Source organism: Gracilinanus agilis, chromosome 4 (genome assembly GCF_016433145.1).
Source record: "Gracilinanus agilis isolate LMUSP501 chromosome 4, AgileGrace, whole genome shotgun sequence".
Classification (NCBI taxonomy): domain Eukaryota; kingdom Metazoa; phylum Chordata; class Mammalia; order Didelphimorphia; family Didelphidae; genus Gracilinanus; species Gracilinanus agilis.
Window position 1 is genome coordinate 23,715,716 of NC_058133.1, and position 19,363 is coordinate 23,735,078.

At 37.5% G+C, this 19,363-nt stretch overlaps 1 protein-coding gene across 1 annotated transcript in view; it reads left to right on the forward strand.

The window, feature by feature from the left end:
• Positions 1 to 19,363, forward strand: part of USP24 (ubiquitin specific peptidase 24) — a 185,993-nt gene that overhangs the window by 34,226 nt on the left and 132,404 nt on the right. The window contains exon 3 of the mRNA XM_044674790.1: positions 16,757 to 16,922. Coding sequence (XP_044530725.1) covers positions 16,757 to 16,922 — 166 coding nt within the window. The remainder of the gene's footprint in view (positions 1 to 16,756; positions 16,923 to 19,363) is intronic.

A 19,363-nucleotide genomic window follows, 5' to 3' on the forward strand; every position in this document is an offset into this window, starting at 1 on the left:
CAGAGAGGGAGGGAAGGGTCAGACAGTAAGAAGACAGTAAGAAAAAACAACTTAAAGCCCAGAGAATAGACTCTCAAGCAGCGCCAGATTTTAAATTGTATTGTAAAGCAGTAATTATCAAAATTTATCTGGTATTGGTTAAGAAATAGAAAAAGAAAGAAAATAAGAAACCAGTGGAACAGAACAGACATACAACAAATAGTAAAGGAATATAGTAATCTTGTCAAATTTGTCAAAATCATAAATCCAGGTTTTTTGGATAAAAAATTGCTGTTTAGTAAAAATTTCTGGGATAACTAGAAACTAGATCAATATCCTATGCCTAAAATTCACTAAAATATGAGATCTAGATGTAAAAAGAGATACCATAAGTAAAATATAACAGGGAATATACTATCTATTAGATGTGTGGAGAGGAGAGGAATTCATGAGACAGGATGGAGAGCATTGTGAAATGTAAAATAGATACTTTTTAGTACATTAAGACGATTTTGTACAAATAAAATAAATGCTGCCAATACTAGAAGGAAAACTGAAAATTTGGGGGGGGGTTTATAAGGATAAGAGCAATCCTCCAATTGAAAAATGGAAAAAGATATGAACAGATAATTTTCAGGTAAAGAAACCAAAGCCATATGTAGATATACAAAAAAATGTCCTAAATCACTGCTGATTAGAGAAAACCAAATCAAAAGAACTGAGAATATGCCCTCACACCCATCAGACTAGCTGAAATGACAAAAGGGCAAACTGACATATTGGAAGGGATTCGTAAAAATGGGGACACCAATGCACTGTTGGTTGAGCTGTGAACAGTTCCAGCCGTTTTGGAGAGCAATTTGGAATTACATCCAGAGTTATAAAACCATGTATACCCTTAGACCAAGCAATACCATTACTGGATCTGTTTCCTAAGGAGATCAGGGAAAGCAGGAAAGAACCCATATGTTCCAGAATATTTATAGTAGCTCTCTTTGTGGTGGCAAAAATTGGAAACTAAAGGGATTCCCATTAATTGAGGAATGACTGAACAAATTGTGGTATATGACTGGCTTCAGAATACTACTGCCCTGTATGAAATGATGAATACTGTTGTTTTTTGTTTTTTGTTTTTTTTAATTTGGAAAAAACAATATGAAATAAACAGTGAAATGAGTAGAACCAGGAGAACATTACACACAGCCACAGAATTAATGCTGGGAGAATAAACTGAATGTTGTTTCCAAAAAGTGTATAGACAGGTGAAACATGAAAGACTTAATTTATATGTATATGTTGGCTGCCTTGATGGTACTTTTTGTGGTGCCAGAAGGGTTGGGAAAGACCGGGATACTAGTGGGCAGGATTTATTATGTAGATAGGTGGGAATGTAAGCTAAACATGTAGGAGATTTGTGATTTTGTTTGCTTACTATATTTTTCTTTGTGTATGGAAATGCTTGTTTCCTTTGGTTTTGTAAAATTTGGAATTAAAAAAAAAAAGTAGACTCTCAGAAGAAAGAGGTCTTCAGTGTCTAAGGCTGTTGAGAGGTCAAGAAGGATGAAGATTGAAAAAATGCCATGAAGGAGAAGAGCGCTATTGGCAGAGATAGTCAAATACAACCCCCAAGTAGCATTGGCTGTACTCTTTGCCAGGGAATTCTACTTAATCATAATTGCTCACCTTTCTATAAATAACTTTCACATCTGCAAAGTTCTTTTTTCACAGCAGCTCTGTGCGTTAGCTAGTGCCATTCTTACAATCTACAGATGAGAAAATTGAAGCTCTTTTTTGTGGGGTTATGTGTCATCTTGTAATTGTTTGCTTTTTTGGTTTTTAATGAATTTAGACCCTGCAATTTGGTGCATGTATTTAATAAATTGTTTTACTGTGTGCATTCACTGTAATGTCATTTCCCTGCCTGTCTTTTTTGACATTGTTATGTTATATATCTGAAACTATGTTTGCACCTCTTTTTTTTTTTTTTTAATCACCTGGTTTATAGTACATTTTATTTTGGTTCCATATTTCATCTTTTAAACTTTCTTTTTTTTAATGTGTTTCTCGGTGGTAGCAAGCTGTTGGGCTTTGATTTTCTGTCCCATTTTGCTTTTTTCTTTAATAGGAGGGTATCATTCTTTTGCATTTAAAGTTGGAATTGTTAGTCTTATGTTTTCAATCATTTAATTCTTTTGGATGGACTTCGTTTCCTCTTCTTTAAATCAGTACTGGGGCTCTGCTTCTAACATTGCTTGCACTAATTTGATCCTAGTTTTTTCCCCACAAGGTTTTCTCTCTTTCCCCCTCCTCCTTAACCTATCCTGTGTTTCTCTTAAGATTTCTTAAATTATTATTGTTTTAAATTTTTTCTCATTTTACTCTGTTCACCTCCACTTCCTCCTCTTACCTTGAGAAACTGTTAACATTCACTCTTTTCTAAGAAGTGTTCATTTATTTCACCCTCTATTTCTTTTGCCTTTTTAGTCTAGTCTGAAATGTGGTTGCCCATTCATGGATTTTTGCTTATATTGTCTTTATTCTCCTGATACAGCTCATTCTAGTTTTTGTTGGGTAAAACTTTTCCAGGCCCCATCTATCTGTTAGGACATTCACATATCATGCCCACTCTTCTCCTTTCTTTGTCTGATTCTTCATGAACCTATTTGGGGTTTTCTTGGCAAAGATACTTGAGTGGTTTACCATTTCCTTTTCCGGCTCATTCTATAGTTGAGTAAACTGAGACAAACAGAGTTAAGGAACTTCCCAGAGTCACATAGCAAGGAAGTGTCTGAAGCTAGATTTGAACTTGAGTCTTCCTGACTCCAGGCCCAATACTATCCACTGTGTCATCTCATTGTCCCTCTTGTTTGTTACTTTATTTTATTTTTGAGTGGTCTTTTTATTCCCTCATAGCTCAATTCATAAAAGGGCAGTGTGTATGGTAGGATGTTCTGTTTCCTTCTTGGTCCTATGCTAAATCTCAATAGTCAATTCTTATCTGTCCTAAGGTCATTTATTTTATAACATGCCTAGGCTTATGTCCCCTCACCTTCTAGGTTCTGGTTGCTTTCTCTGTAGGATAGACTGTGTTTTGAGAGGCAAGACCCTTGCTTAGTTCCTCTATATGTTGAATTATTTGTTATTTAAGACTAGTGGCAACTCTTTATCATTGATTGTTAAGGACTTTAGCCACCTGTCTTCTTCAACTTTTATTCTTTCTTTAGTACTCTTAGTAATTCCCTTTGTAGTGATTTTGATTATTCTAGTAGTCATTGATGTGAATTTGTAGTTAGTCTATACCACAACCACCAAATAAATGGAGACGAGAGAACAAAGTAAGGCCTCCATGTCCCATTGAACCAAGTGGATTAAATTCTGTACCAAATGAAGAAAATATATTCCCCAAACCTGGAAATTCACTAAAGGCAGAGAAAAATAATGCAGGCTATCTTATTGAGAAGGAAAGCAAACAGTATACTCTTTTCAAAGTGTTTTTAATCTAGCAATAATAAAGTCTCCAGAGTGCCTCCAACAATAAAGTAAGCATTAAAAAAATTAATCCTGGGAAGTTATATATTAATATGAAATAATAGGTGCTTTAATAAATGTTTGTTGGGTGGTATATTTCTATTTGGAAAGAAAAGACCTCATACTCTGCGTAAGTGTCTCCCACACATCTAGAATTTGATTGGCAAAATTCCCACAAACTTTGAGCTTTGAAAGAAGGATGATGTTAAACCACATTTCTCCATTTTCTAAAGCAGTGATGGGCAAACTACAGCCCTCGGGCCAGATTTGGGGAGGGGCCCTGAAATGTTCTATCCACTGCGGGACATTATTGCTCAGCTGAGGAATACAACATGTAGGATACAATACAATGAAACTTCTAAAGAGTTGCCTTAGAAACAGACTGACAGATGAGCATTTCCTTTCCTTTGGCCCCCTCTTAAAAAAGTTTGCCCATCATTGAAAAGGAAATCTTTTGATTATATATTGTAGTAGGTCTTTATCACTACCACTATTACCACTAGCAGTGGCAAAGACAGTTGACCTTGCTGTCCAGGACCTCTTCCTATCTGCTACCAGGTGCCAGCTCCCAGACTCCTCAGTTTTTATAAATTGGCACTTATGTAACAGTGGAATAAAAATTCTGAAAATAAAGAAGCAGAGAAGAGATTCAAGTTAGTAGCTGCATCATTTTTGTATTAGTTTGATGAGGCATAATCATTGTCCCAAATCACCTTTATTTCTTTAATAAAGCAACTGAATATTTAAAAATATTACATAATTTATATTTAATACATATATATAATACATAAATAAAGTTATGATAATAAAATGTTACTCAGCTTAGGTTATATATACCGATGTCAACAGAGAATTAAGTATAATGAGGACAGGCTAGATGGTTTTCATTATTTGCAACATGGGTTAGCATTCGCCTTCTGTCATAGTTAAAGGATAATGCTTGAACTGGAAGTATCCCAAATATTCATAAAAAGAGATCATTTGAGATGGAAGAAAAAGATAGACATTAAGAGAATCAAATTAGGTTACAGAAATATATTAGGCTATATCTATGTTACATAGTGTTTTTGTATGATGTTGCAGGATATGTTTTTTACATTGTATTGTCATGTCATGTCATATCTCTCGCCATATCATGTCAGGCCATATCACTCCTCCCTGCAACATTAAAGATGTTAAGGCAGCCAGCATGTATGTATAAACTGTCTTTTAATGTTTCACTTTTCTGTTCACTTTCTGGCAGTAACATTCACAGTTTATTCTGTAAGCATTAATTCTGTGACTATATAATGTTCTCCTGGTTTATAGTACATATTATTGTAATGGAATACTATTGTGTTATAAGAAACAACAAGCAGGAGGAGCTAAGAAAAACCTGGAAAGACTTACATGAACTGAAGCAGAACCAAGAGAACATTGTATACAGTGACAGGTATACTTTACAATGAGTAACAGTGAATAATTTAGCTTGTCTCAGCAATAAAATGATCCAAAACTATCTTAAAGGACTCATGATTTTTAGAAAATGCCATCTGCTTTCAAAGAAAAAGAACTAATAGAGCCTGAATCCAGACCAAAGAACACCAGACTAACCTAATGGATAATAAAGAAAAACCACAACAATATCTAGAATTTATATAGTACTATAAGGTTTGCAAAGTGCTTTACAGATATTATCTCCTTTGATTCTCACTACAATCCTAGAAGGCAGTTACTATTATGGATACCATATTTTGGGGGTGGGAGCAAGTTCCTCTGGTAATTTTTACTCCTTAGCCCTTGTTTTATGATCTTGTAACCCTTTGTGGATTGAATCCTTTTTTCTGGCCCTACTCTGTTCATTAGATAGGAAGCTATCAAGCTTCTCTGAATATAATGTCCACAGTCAGTTTTATGTGTAATTCCGAAACTGATTGCTTTTCTGTTAGTCTCATGCAGCGTAGTTTGGTAGGAGTGCTGGACTTGGAGATTTGGGTTCAAATTCTGGATTTATTTTCTTATTGTTGCAAACCTTAGTTTTAAAAAACCCTATAACTGATTGGGAAAAAGGTTAGACTAGAAGTCAAGATACTAGAATCCTACTACTCAGTTTCAGTGTCAGTTTAGTAGAGTCCCTCCTTTCTGGACCTTAGTTTTCTCACTTACAAAAAGAGGAGTTTAAATGAAAGGATTTTTAGGTTTCTTGTGACTTTAATGCTCTGAGTTGGAGGCAATGGGGCACAGGTGAGAGCTTTGATTTTGGGGGTAGAGATCTTGAGTGTGAATCTCTACTGCTACTCACTCACTGTCTGATCATGGCATATCACTTTCACTCTGATGGCTTTAGATGCCTCATTTATAGAAAGGTAGAATTAGGCTAGCTGATTTCTGAGGTCACTTTCAGCTGTTTCTATGATTTTATGGTATCTCATTTCATAAGCACTCTTTCAAAATGATCTAAAAGTCAGTTTCAAGTTTTTACCACAAATTATTGTATCTCCACATGATGGGTAACTCAGAAATGTAATTTTTCATATTGTACTTAATCACAAAACTACAATTTTTCATCATTTCATAGATGGGTTTATTTCATTTTTTTCTTTATTTTGTCATATAACTTTGGAATAAAATTCTAATAAGATAGTGAAATGTGGATCATCAGTTATTTATTTATATTTTAAGCCCTTACCTTCCATCTTAGAATTAATATTGTGTATTGGTTCTAAGACAGAAGTAGGCAATGGGGGTGTTAAGTGACTTGCCCAGGGTCACATAGCTGGGAAGTGTCTGAGGCCAAATTTGAACCTAGGACCTCCTATCTCTAGGCCTTACCCTCAATCCACTGAGCAACCCAGTTGCACCCCATGGAACATATTTTAAAGAATTACCAGAAATGTTGTTTTACATATGTGAACATTTTTTGTTTGTTTTTCCAACTCTAGAGCTCTAATCCTATGATTTGTGATTCAAATATTTCCCTAGTCGGAAACTCTTACAAATTTAATGTGCAACTGTTTTGTATTTGTGGTCTTAAAAAAGCACTTAAGCCTTCCTAAAGTAGTATCTTGGTCTCTAATGGAATCTTCAGCAACCATACCTATTCATGTCTGAAAGAATCCTTTGTGTGGCATTGCCATCCTAACCCTTTCAGGTAGTCAGCATTCTTCTTTTGCTTAAAAACCTCCAGGGACAGATAACCCGCTTCCTCAAGGCAAAGGACAGCTTCTGGAATGTTTCTGGATAATTCTAATTCAACAAAGCTTTATTGAGCACCTACTCTGTATGAGGGATTGTGCTAGGCTCTTCATTACCATCTGTAACTTAATTGGCCCTGTTTTTTGTCAACCTTTCCCCTTAATCTTCTCCTAATTTGTAGTGAGCTAGAAAAATCAGGTGACTAAATTCTACTTGGTAGTAAGTAAGAACCATATGATTGTCTGTAAAGGTCTGAGGGTTTTGAGCTAATAGAGAAAAAAGTGAAACAATTCCTACTCTATAGGTCAGTGATGGCAAACTAAACTGAGTGCCATGCCCACCCTCTAACCCTCTTACTTTACCCAGGGGAGGGAGAACGTGCTCCTATTGGACTGCTGGGCAGAGGGGTGGGTAAAGTGAGGAATGTCTTCAGCAAGTGTAGAGAGGGGGAAGGGTGTACCCCAATGCTGTGCTCCCCTCCAACTTTGCTGGCCTGTGATCATCTCCCCCCCCCCCGCAAAGAGGCAGGGAATGTAAAAATGTTACCAGGGAAGGTGGAGGGGAACAGCTCAGGCCGTGTCCCTCTGCCTTTCTATTAATGAATTCTAGGGTCTGGGGTGAGGGGACAGTCACCACATGCCCACAGTGAGGGCTCTGTGTGCCATCTTTGGCACCCGTGCCACAGGTTCACCAACACTGCTCTAGGTGCTTATATTCTAGTAGAAGAGCATGCACATAGATAAATATATCCAAAATGAATACAATTTATGGGGTGGAGGTGAAGGAAAGCAAAGGTATAAAGTCGAGCCTTAAGGAAACCAGGAATTCCAAGAAAAGAGGTGAGAGGGAAGAGGAAGCGTATTGTAAGTGTTATAGGGGATGGGCTGGCCAGAGGCCAGAGATGAAATGTCCTAGGTGTAAATTAGCATGGAAGTCCAGTGTGCCCAGACCATAGACTAGTCACTTCTTCTTGTTCAGCCCATGTTTCCTCATTTGTGAAATGGGAGATGATGACAGACTTGCCTCCCAGGGTTGAGGTGAGGATTAATGTGATAAGTCTAAATTGCGAAAAGTAATTTGAAGTAATCCTGGAAAGGAATAATAGGGGCCAGTTTGTGAAGAGCTTCACGTGCCCGATAGGAAATTGTATTTGATTCTCAAGGGAATAGGGAGCCACTGGAATGTATTGAGTCTCAGGACATAACAGAGACCAAAATGCACTTTAGGAAATTTCCTCAGGCAGCCTTAACAGTTTGGTTGGAATGGGGAGACACTTCTGGCAGGGAGACTAGTCCAATGGAAAAAAAACCAAGGTGTGACTTTAGGGAGCTGTTTTTCTATATCTTTTTCTTGTAGTATTATTTAACTGATAATCTTTTTTGTATGCAGTTAATGTGACTTGCTTAAGGAAGAAAACATAAGCCATTCAACATTTCCATAAGAATAATAATAATGTCATCAAGGGCATTTGAGTGTGCTTGTGCACTAGGACTTTAATGTTTTTATTAAATTACTCCTTTGAACATAAAATATTTCATACTGGGTAATTAACTGTGTAATGATAACTCAGTGTACATTTTGGGGAAAACGCATATACAAGATACCTTCGGAGGAGATTAAGGTAATTGGAAAGGGTATGTGGTATTAGCAACTGATGGAATAAGTGATGATTTGAACTGTGTCTTCAAAGAAACCAGGAAAGCTGGTGAAGGGAGGAATGCATGACTAGCATGAGAGAGAGCTGGTAAATGCAAAGATATAGAGATGAGAGATGTGTGTCAGTGACAGCAACCTAGGCCATTGTAGTCAGGTTTCAGATTATGTAGAGTTAGGTAAAGTGTAAGCAGACTTTTTAAAAAGGTTGGGTAGGCCCAGATCGTAAAAGAGCTTTAAGGAAGGACCAAATAGAAAACTTTCCATATTTGATCCTTGGCAATAGGGAGCCATTAGAGTCTATTGAGTGGGGAGTGAGTGACATGATTAAATTGGCACGTTAGGGAAATTATTTTGGCAGATAATTGGAGGATAGATTGGAATGGGAACAGTAGAGACAGAAAGACTAATTTGAAGGGCTGAGGTTGCATGTGAGTGGGATTTAAGAACCTAGATAGAAGTTAGAATTTTCCCTTTCTTTTAGAACCCTCCCCCCCAACCCAACAACAACTTTGGCCTGTCCACTTCAAATTTCAGGGGCCTTGAGAGGTGGAGTAGTTAACTCACTTATCTTTTAAAGCTGTTGAAGAAGATTCTTATTGTGGCCTGGCTCAGAACAAAGGAAGGGGGGAGGTGTGGGAGTTTTTATGATTAGAAGACCCTATAAATTGGGTCTTTGAACTCAGTGCTTTGATATTCCTCAAGCATACAAAGCAGGGAACATCCCTTTTGTGAAAGAATAAACTGCTGTCTTATACTTTGGCCTCTCAGCTCCGTGTTTGTGAACTTCTTGCAGTGGTGGTGTCCACTGTTTGCAGACCTGTTCCACTTACATATCCTCTGAAAGACTTTCCTCAGAGACTGCATATTAATTTATAATTATTTATGAGAGACAGAGACAGAGACAGAGAGAGAGTGAGTCCTGCCCCATCCCCTTTCTTATAAGATCAATCATGTCACTTCTACTGAGGCTCTCTGTTTGGACAGTCCAGGTCCTGAGTTCTGACTTCCAGATGTGGCACCCAACACATCAGGACTTTGGCCAGCCTTTTCCAGAAGTCAGATATCCAGGAACCACAGGGCATTTTAGTCACATGACCCACTAACAACCCGACTTAATGTACATGTGTGGGTAAGGGGTTACATTTTATATTAATTTCACACACAAGATATTCAAATTTAGAAGTGAGGAAGAAAACAAAGGCCATTTAAAGGTAAGGAGAGAAATCATATGCAGGAATGTTATTTTTACTTCTAATGACAGGTAAAGAGAAAAATCACTAAACCACTGCAAATTTATGTTACTTTTAGCTGAGATCCTTAATGCAGAAATACAATTCTTTTATACTCTCAAATAATTTCAGAATCCCACTCACCACAGTGCCTATTCCAAACTTTTTTCATTCTTTCTTAGATCTCCACTGGTATCTTTTTATCTTCTTAACTGATACCTTTGTTTTATACTACACTGAGGAGGAAAATGAGGCTTTGTTAAGAGCTCCTCATCTTATATCACTGACATGTTTCCCTCCACTATCTCCTTCACACTATCTTCCGTGAAGAAATAGATCCCAGTCTATCTTATCTCCTCCAGTAGATTGCTCACTGTATAATTTCCATCCTTTTAATATTCAATATCTCCCTACTGGCTTCTTTTTTTTGACACTAAATGGGCCTAGGTCTCTTCTATTTTTTTTTTTTTTTAAACCCTTACCTTCCATCTTGGAGGCAATACTGTGTATTGGCTCCAAGGCAGAAGAGTGGTAAGGGTGGGCAATGGGGGTCAAGTGACTTGCCCAGGGTCACCCATCTGGGAAGTGTCTGAGTTCAGATTTGAACCCAGGACCTCCCATCTCTAGGCCTGGCTCTTAATCCCCTGAGCTACCCAGTTGCCTCCTTTCTTCTATCTTTTAAGAAATTCTCACTTGCACAAATAGAATAAAGTACCTGAGTGTAAAACTAACAAAACAAATCCAGGAACTACATGAACAGGATTATAAAACATTTTTACCCAAATAAATTCAGTTCTAAATAATTAAAATATTAATTGTTCATGAATAGGCAGAGCCAATATGATTTAAACAATTCTGCCTGAACTAATCTACTTATTCAATGCAATCCCAATCAAATTAACAAAAAATTTTCTTACTAATTTAGAAAAAATAATAATAAAATTCATTTGGAAAGAACATGAAAAATGTAAAGGAAGAAGGTTTAACAGTACTAGGATTTTAAACTAGATTATAAAGTAATAATTATCAAAACTATCTGGTACTGGCTAAGAAATAGAAAGATAGATCTGTGGATCTATCAGATACAATAGATACAACAAACAGTAGTAAAAGATTATAGTCACCTTGTATTTGACAAAAGTATAGATCCAGGCAATTAGGATAAGAAACCACTATCTGGTAAAATTGCTTGAATGACTAGAAAATAGTTTGGCATAAACTACATATAGATCAATATTTTACACCATTTACTAAGATAAGATCAAATTAAAGTGGGCGCCACTGCCCCCTGGTGGATGCTGCAGCAATCCAAGGAGTGGTGATGGCCACAGGTGCTTTTGGGGGGCGGTGAATAGTATGTGACAAGGGGCGCTATGTAATATTTTTTCTGGAAAGGGGGCAGTAGGCCAAAAAAGTTTGGGAACCACTCATCTAGACATAAAAGGAATATATAACAAATTAGAAGAACAGACCTATGGATAGGAGAGGAATATGAGTCAACAAGAGATGGAGAGCATTGTAAAATGGATAATTTTGAGTACACTAAATTGAAAATTTTTTTGTACAAATAAAACAAATGTTGCCAAGATTAGAAGGAAGGCAGAAAATTGAGGGGGAAGAGGGGTGTTATAGACAGCCTCTTAGGGATCTCATATGTAAAATATATAGGGAACTTTGTCAAATTTATGAGAATTAAGAGCCATCCCCCAATTGATAAATGGGGAAAAGATATGAAGACAATTTTCAGATAAGAAATCAAAGTCATATGTAGGCACATGAAAGTATGCTCTAAATCACTATTGATTAGGGAAATACAAACCAAAACAATTCTGATATCTCACACCCCTCAGATTGACTATAAAATGATAGCTGTTTGTTTTGGAGGGGATATGGAAACCAACCATTTTGGAGGGCAATTTGGAATTATACCAAGAGAGTTATGAAACAGTGTATATACCCTTAGACCAAGCAATAGTATTGCTGGCTTTGTTTACTAAATGAGATCAGGAAAAAAAGGAAAAGAACACATGTCCCGAAATATTTAAGGTAGCTTTCTTTGTGGTAGCAAAGAGTAGGAAATTGAGAGGATATCCCTCGATTGGGGAATGTCTAAACAAATTATGGTATATGATTGTGATGAAATACTACTATACTTGAAGAAACAGTGAACAGATAAATTTTTTTTAAAGTTGAAAAGAATTACAGGCGATAATGAAGAGTGAAATAAGTACAACCAAGAGAATATTATACACAGCTTCAGATTTAATATTGGAAGGATAACTTAATTTGTGAATGCTTACCTCCAGAGAATGAATTGGAATGAATGGAAACACAAAAGACAATCTGTAAATACATATCGATTTGCTGGCTGAAGCCTTCTTTGGTGTGTGGATAGGGGGAGGGAAGGGCTGAGATACCTAGAAATAAATTCTACTAATGAAATTTTGTTTAAATAAAAAAAGAAGAAGAAAGAAATTCTTAATTGATGTGATCATCCCTATCAGCTGTTTCTTTATCTCTTTTCCCTTTCAGGGTTAAACTTGAGAAAGCTGTACATATGCCTCTACTTCCTCTTCTAATTTTTTTCTAAACTCCTTGACATCTGACTTCTGATCTCAACTCAATTGAAGCTCTACACAATTTCCAGGGATCTCTCTAATTGCCATAACTCATGGCCTTTTCTCAGGCCTCATCCTCCTTGACTTCTCTACAGCATTTGACACTGATGATCTGCTAAAGTTCCAACTCTTTTCCTATGGATTCAATTATCCTCTATACAGATGATTCTCAGATCTGCTTGTCTAGTCCTAATCTCTTTCCTGATCTTCAGCTTCTCATCAATTGCCTCTTGAATTAAATGTAAACATTTCAACCTCAGTATGTCTAAATCAGAAGACGTTATCTTTCCTCCTAAATCTTCCTTTTTTTTTTTTTTTTTTTTTTTTTTTTTTTACTAATTTTAATGTAACCATAGAGGATACCACCATCTTTCTACAGCTCTGTCAGTATCCTTAAGTCCTCACTTGTACTCACTCCATAGAGCCAATATGTTGCTGTCTTGTCCTTTCTTTTTCCCATCTCTTATCTGTCACCTTTCATCCAGCTATCACCCTGATGTAGTCCCTTTTCACTTCAGTCCTGGCCTATCACAGTAGCCTTCAGATTGGCCTCTCTTTTTTAAGTCTCCCCATTCCAGTCCATCCTACAGCTGCCCAGGTGATCATTGGGAAGTGCAGATTGCCACCTCTGCTGATTCCTGACTATTCAGGAAAATTCTGTGGCTCCCTATTGCCTATAGGATCAAATTGAAAATCCTCTGCAGGGGGTGGGAAAGCTGGGTAGCTCAGTGGATTGAGAGCCAAGCCTAGAGGCTGGAGGTCCTAGGTTCAAATTTGGCCTCAAACACTTCCTTGCTGTGTGATCCTGGGCAAGTCACTTGACCCCCATTGCTTAGCCCTTACTTTCTTCTGCCTTAGAACCAATACACAGTATTGATTCTAAGACAGAAGTTAAGGATTTTAAATTTAAAAAAATAAAGAAAGAAAGAAAATCCTCTGGACTTTCAAGCTGTTTATAACTGGGCTTTCTAGCTTTCTTATAGCTAACTCTCCTCTAGGTACTTCATGACCCAACAACATTAGCTTCCTTGCTGTTTCTCCATCTTCCAACTTGTTGCTTTTTGCTGCTTCTTCCACTCCTGGAATGATTTCCCTCTTTAGGTTTGCTTCTGTCTTCTCAGATCAAATCCCATCTTTAGAAGACTATTCCCAGGTCTCTACTGCTAGTGCCTTATCTGAGATAAGGAAGTATCTTTATGTAAACTATGGAAATGACTATCTTGTGTATATAGAACTGATGGAGATTTTCTTCCATTAGAATCTAAGCTTCTTAAGGACAAGGAATGTGTTTTTGCATTTTTTTTTTATTCCCAGAGCTTAGTATAGTACTTGTTCTATGGGAAATGCTTAATCAGTGCTTATTAACTGATTTACTGACTAATAATAAAGTTCTAAGGATGGGTTTTTGAAGCATATCCTCATCTCTCAGACTAGAAAATATACAGAGATATTTCCAATGTCAGGTTCCTGTCTGGATGAAATCATAATCCTTACTGTTAACACAAGCATCACTCTGTTCCTAAAAACAGAATAAAAGTGCATGCAGTTCTAGCTACATCTCCATTTTTAGGACTTCCAAAATACCTGTTGACTTCATAAATGAATGACAGCTGCATTGTGCCAATTTGGAAAATGTCAGCTAAAAAAAACCCTTAGGCAATATGAAGTTTGGCCCTGCCATTGCCAGCATCTTGTGAAAAAGGAACACCATCACTTGGTTTTTTGTATCACTTTAAGAATATGTCAATTTAAGTACTTTTTCAGTGGCTGATAAGAGAATCACATTTTTTAAATTCTTCAAAGCATTCCATTAAGGTCATTTCCCCTTACTTATTTGCACATTTTTTTAGGAGGTGTTTTTCTATCTTGACTTAATGTAGATTAAAAGAGGTCAAGATTTTTAATGAACAAAAAAGGATACTCTGATTCAGGAATATTTATGGCACAAAGAGCCAGTTGTTTAGCACTTGAAAAATACTATATGAACAAAGTTAATCAAAGACTGCCTTATCACTCCTTGATACTGAGTATTCTCCATCTGTTTCATAAGATAAGGTTTGGGGATAAGAATTCACTATTTGGCAAGAATTGTTGGGAAATCTGGAAAGCAGTCTGGCAAAAACTAGATATAGACCAATATCCTTAAGCCATTTACTAGGATAAGATCTTGTAGCACTTAATTCTTTTTAAGGAATCAACATTGCTTATATCTTATAGGTCATTGAATCATTTTTTAAGATTATTATAGTCTAATAATTTGGAGTATCTATTACATGAGGAATTTGGGGATGATCCCATATTCTTTATCGTCTGGATTTATCTCAAGATACTTAAAAAAGAACTTGTTACTTTAGGAAACAATTCATCTTAGATTATTAGGATGGCACAATATTTCTCTTGGGAATATTCATTATGAGATTATAAATATCAAGGTGACACAAGGGATGGGGCACTGGGCCTGGGGTCAAGAAAATCCGAGTTAAAATTCTGCTATAGACACTAGCTGTTTGACCTTGGGCAAATCATTTAACCATTGCCTCCCTCAGTTTCTATAAATTGTGTACATTTACAGAATTGCATAAATTCTATAAGGGATGGCAATAGCACCTGTCTCCCAAGTTTATGCTAAGGATCAAAATGAAATAATATTTGTAAAATATTGTTGTAAAATAGCCCAGTGTACCTGGTACATAGTATGCTCTATATAAGTATTAACTATTATTCTTCTCTTCCCCCTCCCCTGCCCCCCCCCCCGACTTTGGGCAAGACACTTAACCTCCAGGGCCCCATTTTCCTTTTCTTTAAAATCATCAAGTTAGCCCAGATGGCTTTGCAGGTCTTTTTCAACTCATGTACCACTGTGGGATAAAAGATGGAGAGACATGAAATGTGTAGTAGCTGGCAAGGTAGATTCAGGACTGATGGGATGGCTAGATTCAGAGTTCAGCTCTGGTGCTGTTTCCTGGGAGTTTGGGTTGGGCCCTAAGATGTTGAATGTTTTTATCCTTGCTGCCATGAAGAGATAAATGGTCTATCCATTAAATTTGGAGCTGACACAAAGCTGGAGAGAAGATAGCTAAGGACCTGGAGAATATTGACTGTCCCTCATGCCTCAAATTCTCTCCCTCCAAGTTCAAGCTAGAATCCTCCCTCCTCCAGTGCCTTATCCACTTATTTATTGATTATTATTAGAGGATCCCTACTTGGTTCTGTTCATATCTTACTTGCTGTGGGCATTTGTATGTCACCTTCCCTATCAGCTTTAGAGCTCTAGAATCAAGGAGAGCTTTTGCCTTTCCTTGTATCCTCAGAAAGTAGCTGCCGACTATCATACTAACTGACAATTCACTGAGTCTCTTGCCAGAATAAGGGGTAGGTTAGCTGTGCTCAAATGAGCATGGCTAAGGGGAGTCTTAAACTTAGATACAGAATAGCTTCAAAAGGACAGGATTGGGGTGGGGGAGTACAGAGAGACAGTAGTTTGTCTCAAAAAATATCTGAGGATTTTAGTGGACTGCACAGTAAATTGCACAGAATCCAGTGCACATTAGGCACAAGAAGAGTGATAGCTAGCATGAACATAGTGTCTTAAAGTTTGCAAAGTGCTTTACAACTGTTAGTTCATTTGATCCTCACCACAGCCCTGCAAAGCAAGTGCTCTTATCTCTGTTATCATCTCCATAGTCCAGATGAGGAAACTGAGGTAAGCAGAGGTTCAGTGACATATTCAAGGTCATAAAACTAGTAAGTGTCTGAGGCTTCCAGTTCTATCCCTCTTTCCTAGTTGACTTGGGCTACAAACTCGCCATGAACCAAAAGCCTGGACTCCAGGAATTAGAAGGCCACAGGCTTACTCTGCTTTTTCTCTAGTCAGTCCACATTTGGGGGAAAATTGCTAAGAAAACCTTCTAGAAGAGAGGCCATGGTGCCATGGGAAAGTTGCTTTGAAGGAGCTACAAGTTTTGAGCCTGAAAAAAGAAGGCTCCCAGAGCACAGGAGAACTGTCTTCAGGTATTTCCTTGACTGATGCAAGAAAAGGATTCAGTGTATTGTTTGGGCAGCACCAGGAGCAAGGGGAAAAGTTGCCAGGAGACTCTATTGTCCTAATAAGCAAATTGGACTGCCTCAGGACTAATGGATCTACCTCATTGGAAGTCTGCAGACAAAGGTTGAGTGACCACTTCCTATAGGGCTTAAATGGATCTTCTGGTACAGATTGGACTAGATGGCTTCTTACATTCCTTCCAAATCTGAAATTTCTGACTTGCCACAAAACAGAAAAATGTTGCTTAGATATTCAAAGGAACTGTCATGGGTATTGAAAGAAATTTTTATATATTAAAAACCAGCATAGTAGAGAATTGTTTTGAAAAATGATTAGTAACCTTAACTACATTTATGGTAATCAAAACCCTTAGTGGCTACTTCCATGAATAATGAAAATTTGGGAAATTCATAGTTATCTCTGTGTCATTTATTTCGGAAATTAAATAGTATACAATATAGTAAAAATTTGAATTTCGTTTGGGGTTAATGTCACTTTCCTTAATTCTTTTTTTTTTTTTTTTCCAGAAGAATGACGAAAATGGCAACTGCTCTGGGGACAATATTGAGTTTCCTACAACCAACTTATATGAATTGGAGAGCCGTGTTTTGACAGATCATTGGTCCATACCTTATAAACGGGAGGAATCACTGGGAAAATGCCTGATAGCTTCTGCCCGCCTTGCTAGGCTAGGTGAGTTTTCCCTATTTAGGACATGAGGGATTATGCCATCTCAAAATTCACATAGAAAAGCAAGCCTACAGGAAAGGCTTGGTGTCTTTGGGATTCATCCACAAAGCACTGGCTGTAGATAATATTTATGGCAGAAAAACCCTGCCTTTATTTGGTGCCTCCATCCCTGAAGAGGCAGGGGCCAGGTGGCTACTCCACAAAGGTTGCTCCCTTAGATGGTGGCGGCAGAGACTGAACTGGAAGCAGGGCATAGACTATCTACACACTGATAGTCTGTGCCCTGCTTCCAGTTCAGTCTTTGCCTCCCCACCCTTCCCCCATATAAATGTGTTAATCACTTATCATCTACAGAATAAAGTGAGGACACTAGTGGATCTCTCATGGGCTTCCCTTGTTCCAAAATTATAGAATTCTGTGATATAAGATTTATTAATAATGTAATGAGATTTATTCATTCAGTTGATATTTGAATTTCATTAAAGATATCTCGTGGGAGAGATTTTGTGACTTGCCCAGAATCACACAGCTAGTTAAAACTAAGATCTTCCTGACTCCAACTTTGGCACTCTATACATTGACCACCTAGCATATATTCAGCTGTATCTTTTTCTATTCTGCTTTTAAGTTAGATGTGATTTTGTTTCAAAACACAATAAGGCCCCTATTCACAGGGGATATGTTTTAAGACCTGCTAAAACTGCAAATATAAGTCAACCTGCTGACCCCATATAGAAAGTGATTTTCTTTTACCTACATATGATAAAGATTATGTGATAAATTAAATACACAGTCAAGATGCTACCAGCATTAAAAACATAATAAAGTACATTGTATCATTACTCAGTACTGTTATAATTAAAAATCTCTTGGAGACTATATATTAATTTATAATTATTTATTAGTAAAAGTTGAGAGAGAGAGAGAGAGAGAGACAGACAGACAGACAGACATCGATTGATCAATTTTTTTGGCCACCCTAAAAATCTTCATGATGTGCCATCCTTCTTCTTTCCTGCTCCTGGTCCGGCTTGGCCCTCAATAGGTCAAGATTGTTCTGTCAGATAAGATAAGACCCAATATGGTTGTTCTTTTGGAGACATGGGAGTGGGCACCATGAACAGGTAGGCATTCAAACAGGGGTTGAGAGGGAAATCTGGCCCTTCTGGTTGTTCTTCCATGAGCAGTGGAGGTCACAAGGGACATCAGTGCAGGCATTTCCAATGCACAAATCATTCTCTTCAGTAGAGAAAACAGGCCAACTGCAAATGGAGAAGTTGTGTCTTCTCTCTTTCCCTTCTGCTCTGCAGCAACTCTGTCCTCTCAAGCCTCCAAAACACCAGCTCCTTTTGTTGTGGTCTCCTTCACTCCTCTTTCTGCTTATTCTGAATTTAGCCTTTATAGGCCCATTATGCACTCTTATCTACATCTCTCTTGCCTTTGTTTCCATCTTCTACATTTTTTTTTAATGTCAGTTGGCTGATGAGTTCTTTGTGTGTACACATTGGCTTCTTCAGACAATTTGCTTTTTTCCTACTCCAGAACTGTTTATATCTCCAGTTTTCTTCTGGAGTTTCCTACACCTCTTTGGCTAACTTCCTCTATAAAAGAGATCACTAAGATTTCCTTTGAAATCCCAGCTATCTTTCCATATCTGCTTTCCCCATATCCCTACTCCAGTGATTCCCAAAGTGGGCACCACCGCCCCCTGGTGGGTGCTGCAGCGATCCAGGGGAGCAGTGAGGGCCACAGGTGCATTTGGGGGGCAATGAATAACTGTAAGGGGGCAGTGATAGTATGTGACAGGAGGCACTAAGTAATATTTTTCCTGGAAAGAGGGCGGTAGGCCGAAAAAGTTTGGGAACCACTGCCCTATTCCATGTTTGACTATTTCCCAATTTCCTCTTCTACCACAAATTCTAAGACTAAGTGATCCCTTTTCTTCACAATACCCATTACTTCTACTCAACAGTCAATGTCTTCTTGTTAGTGAGAACCAGCTCCTTAACAGAATTTCCCTTTCTTGGCTCCATTACCATTTAAAAGATAGTTACCATCAAGGTGGAGCAAGAAATAAATTGGCTTTTTGGAAGAAAGAGTGCTTCATCAGATGTCTAGATAATTAAGATTCCATCATGCTCCTTTGCTAAACTTATGATACATTTCTTTTTTAATGTCACAGTTTCTAGAATTAAATTTAGATATTACAAAGTCTAAACTCTACCCCTTTGAGTTACACTGCAAAATGGAAGCTTTCCTTTGTTTCAAAGGTGCAAAATTATGACAAGTTTCTTGAGAACCCCTTATCCATTTTTCTTTTCTCTCCAAGTGGTCTATAATATGCAGATTAAATAGATAATATATATTTGATTAAAGGGAACCTTTAGCAATTGCATTATAATACAGTAGCAATGTCATTTTCAGCTATTTGTCTCTTGTTCCAC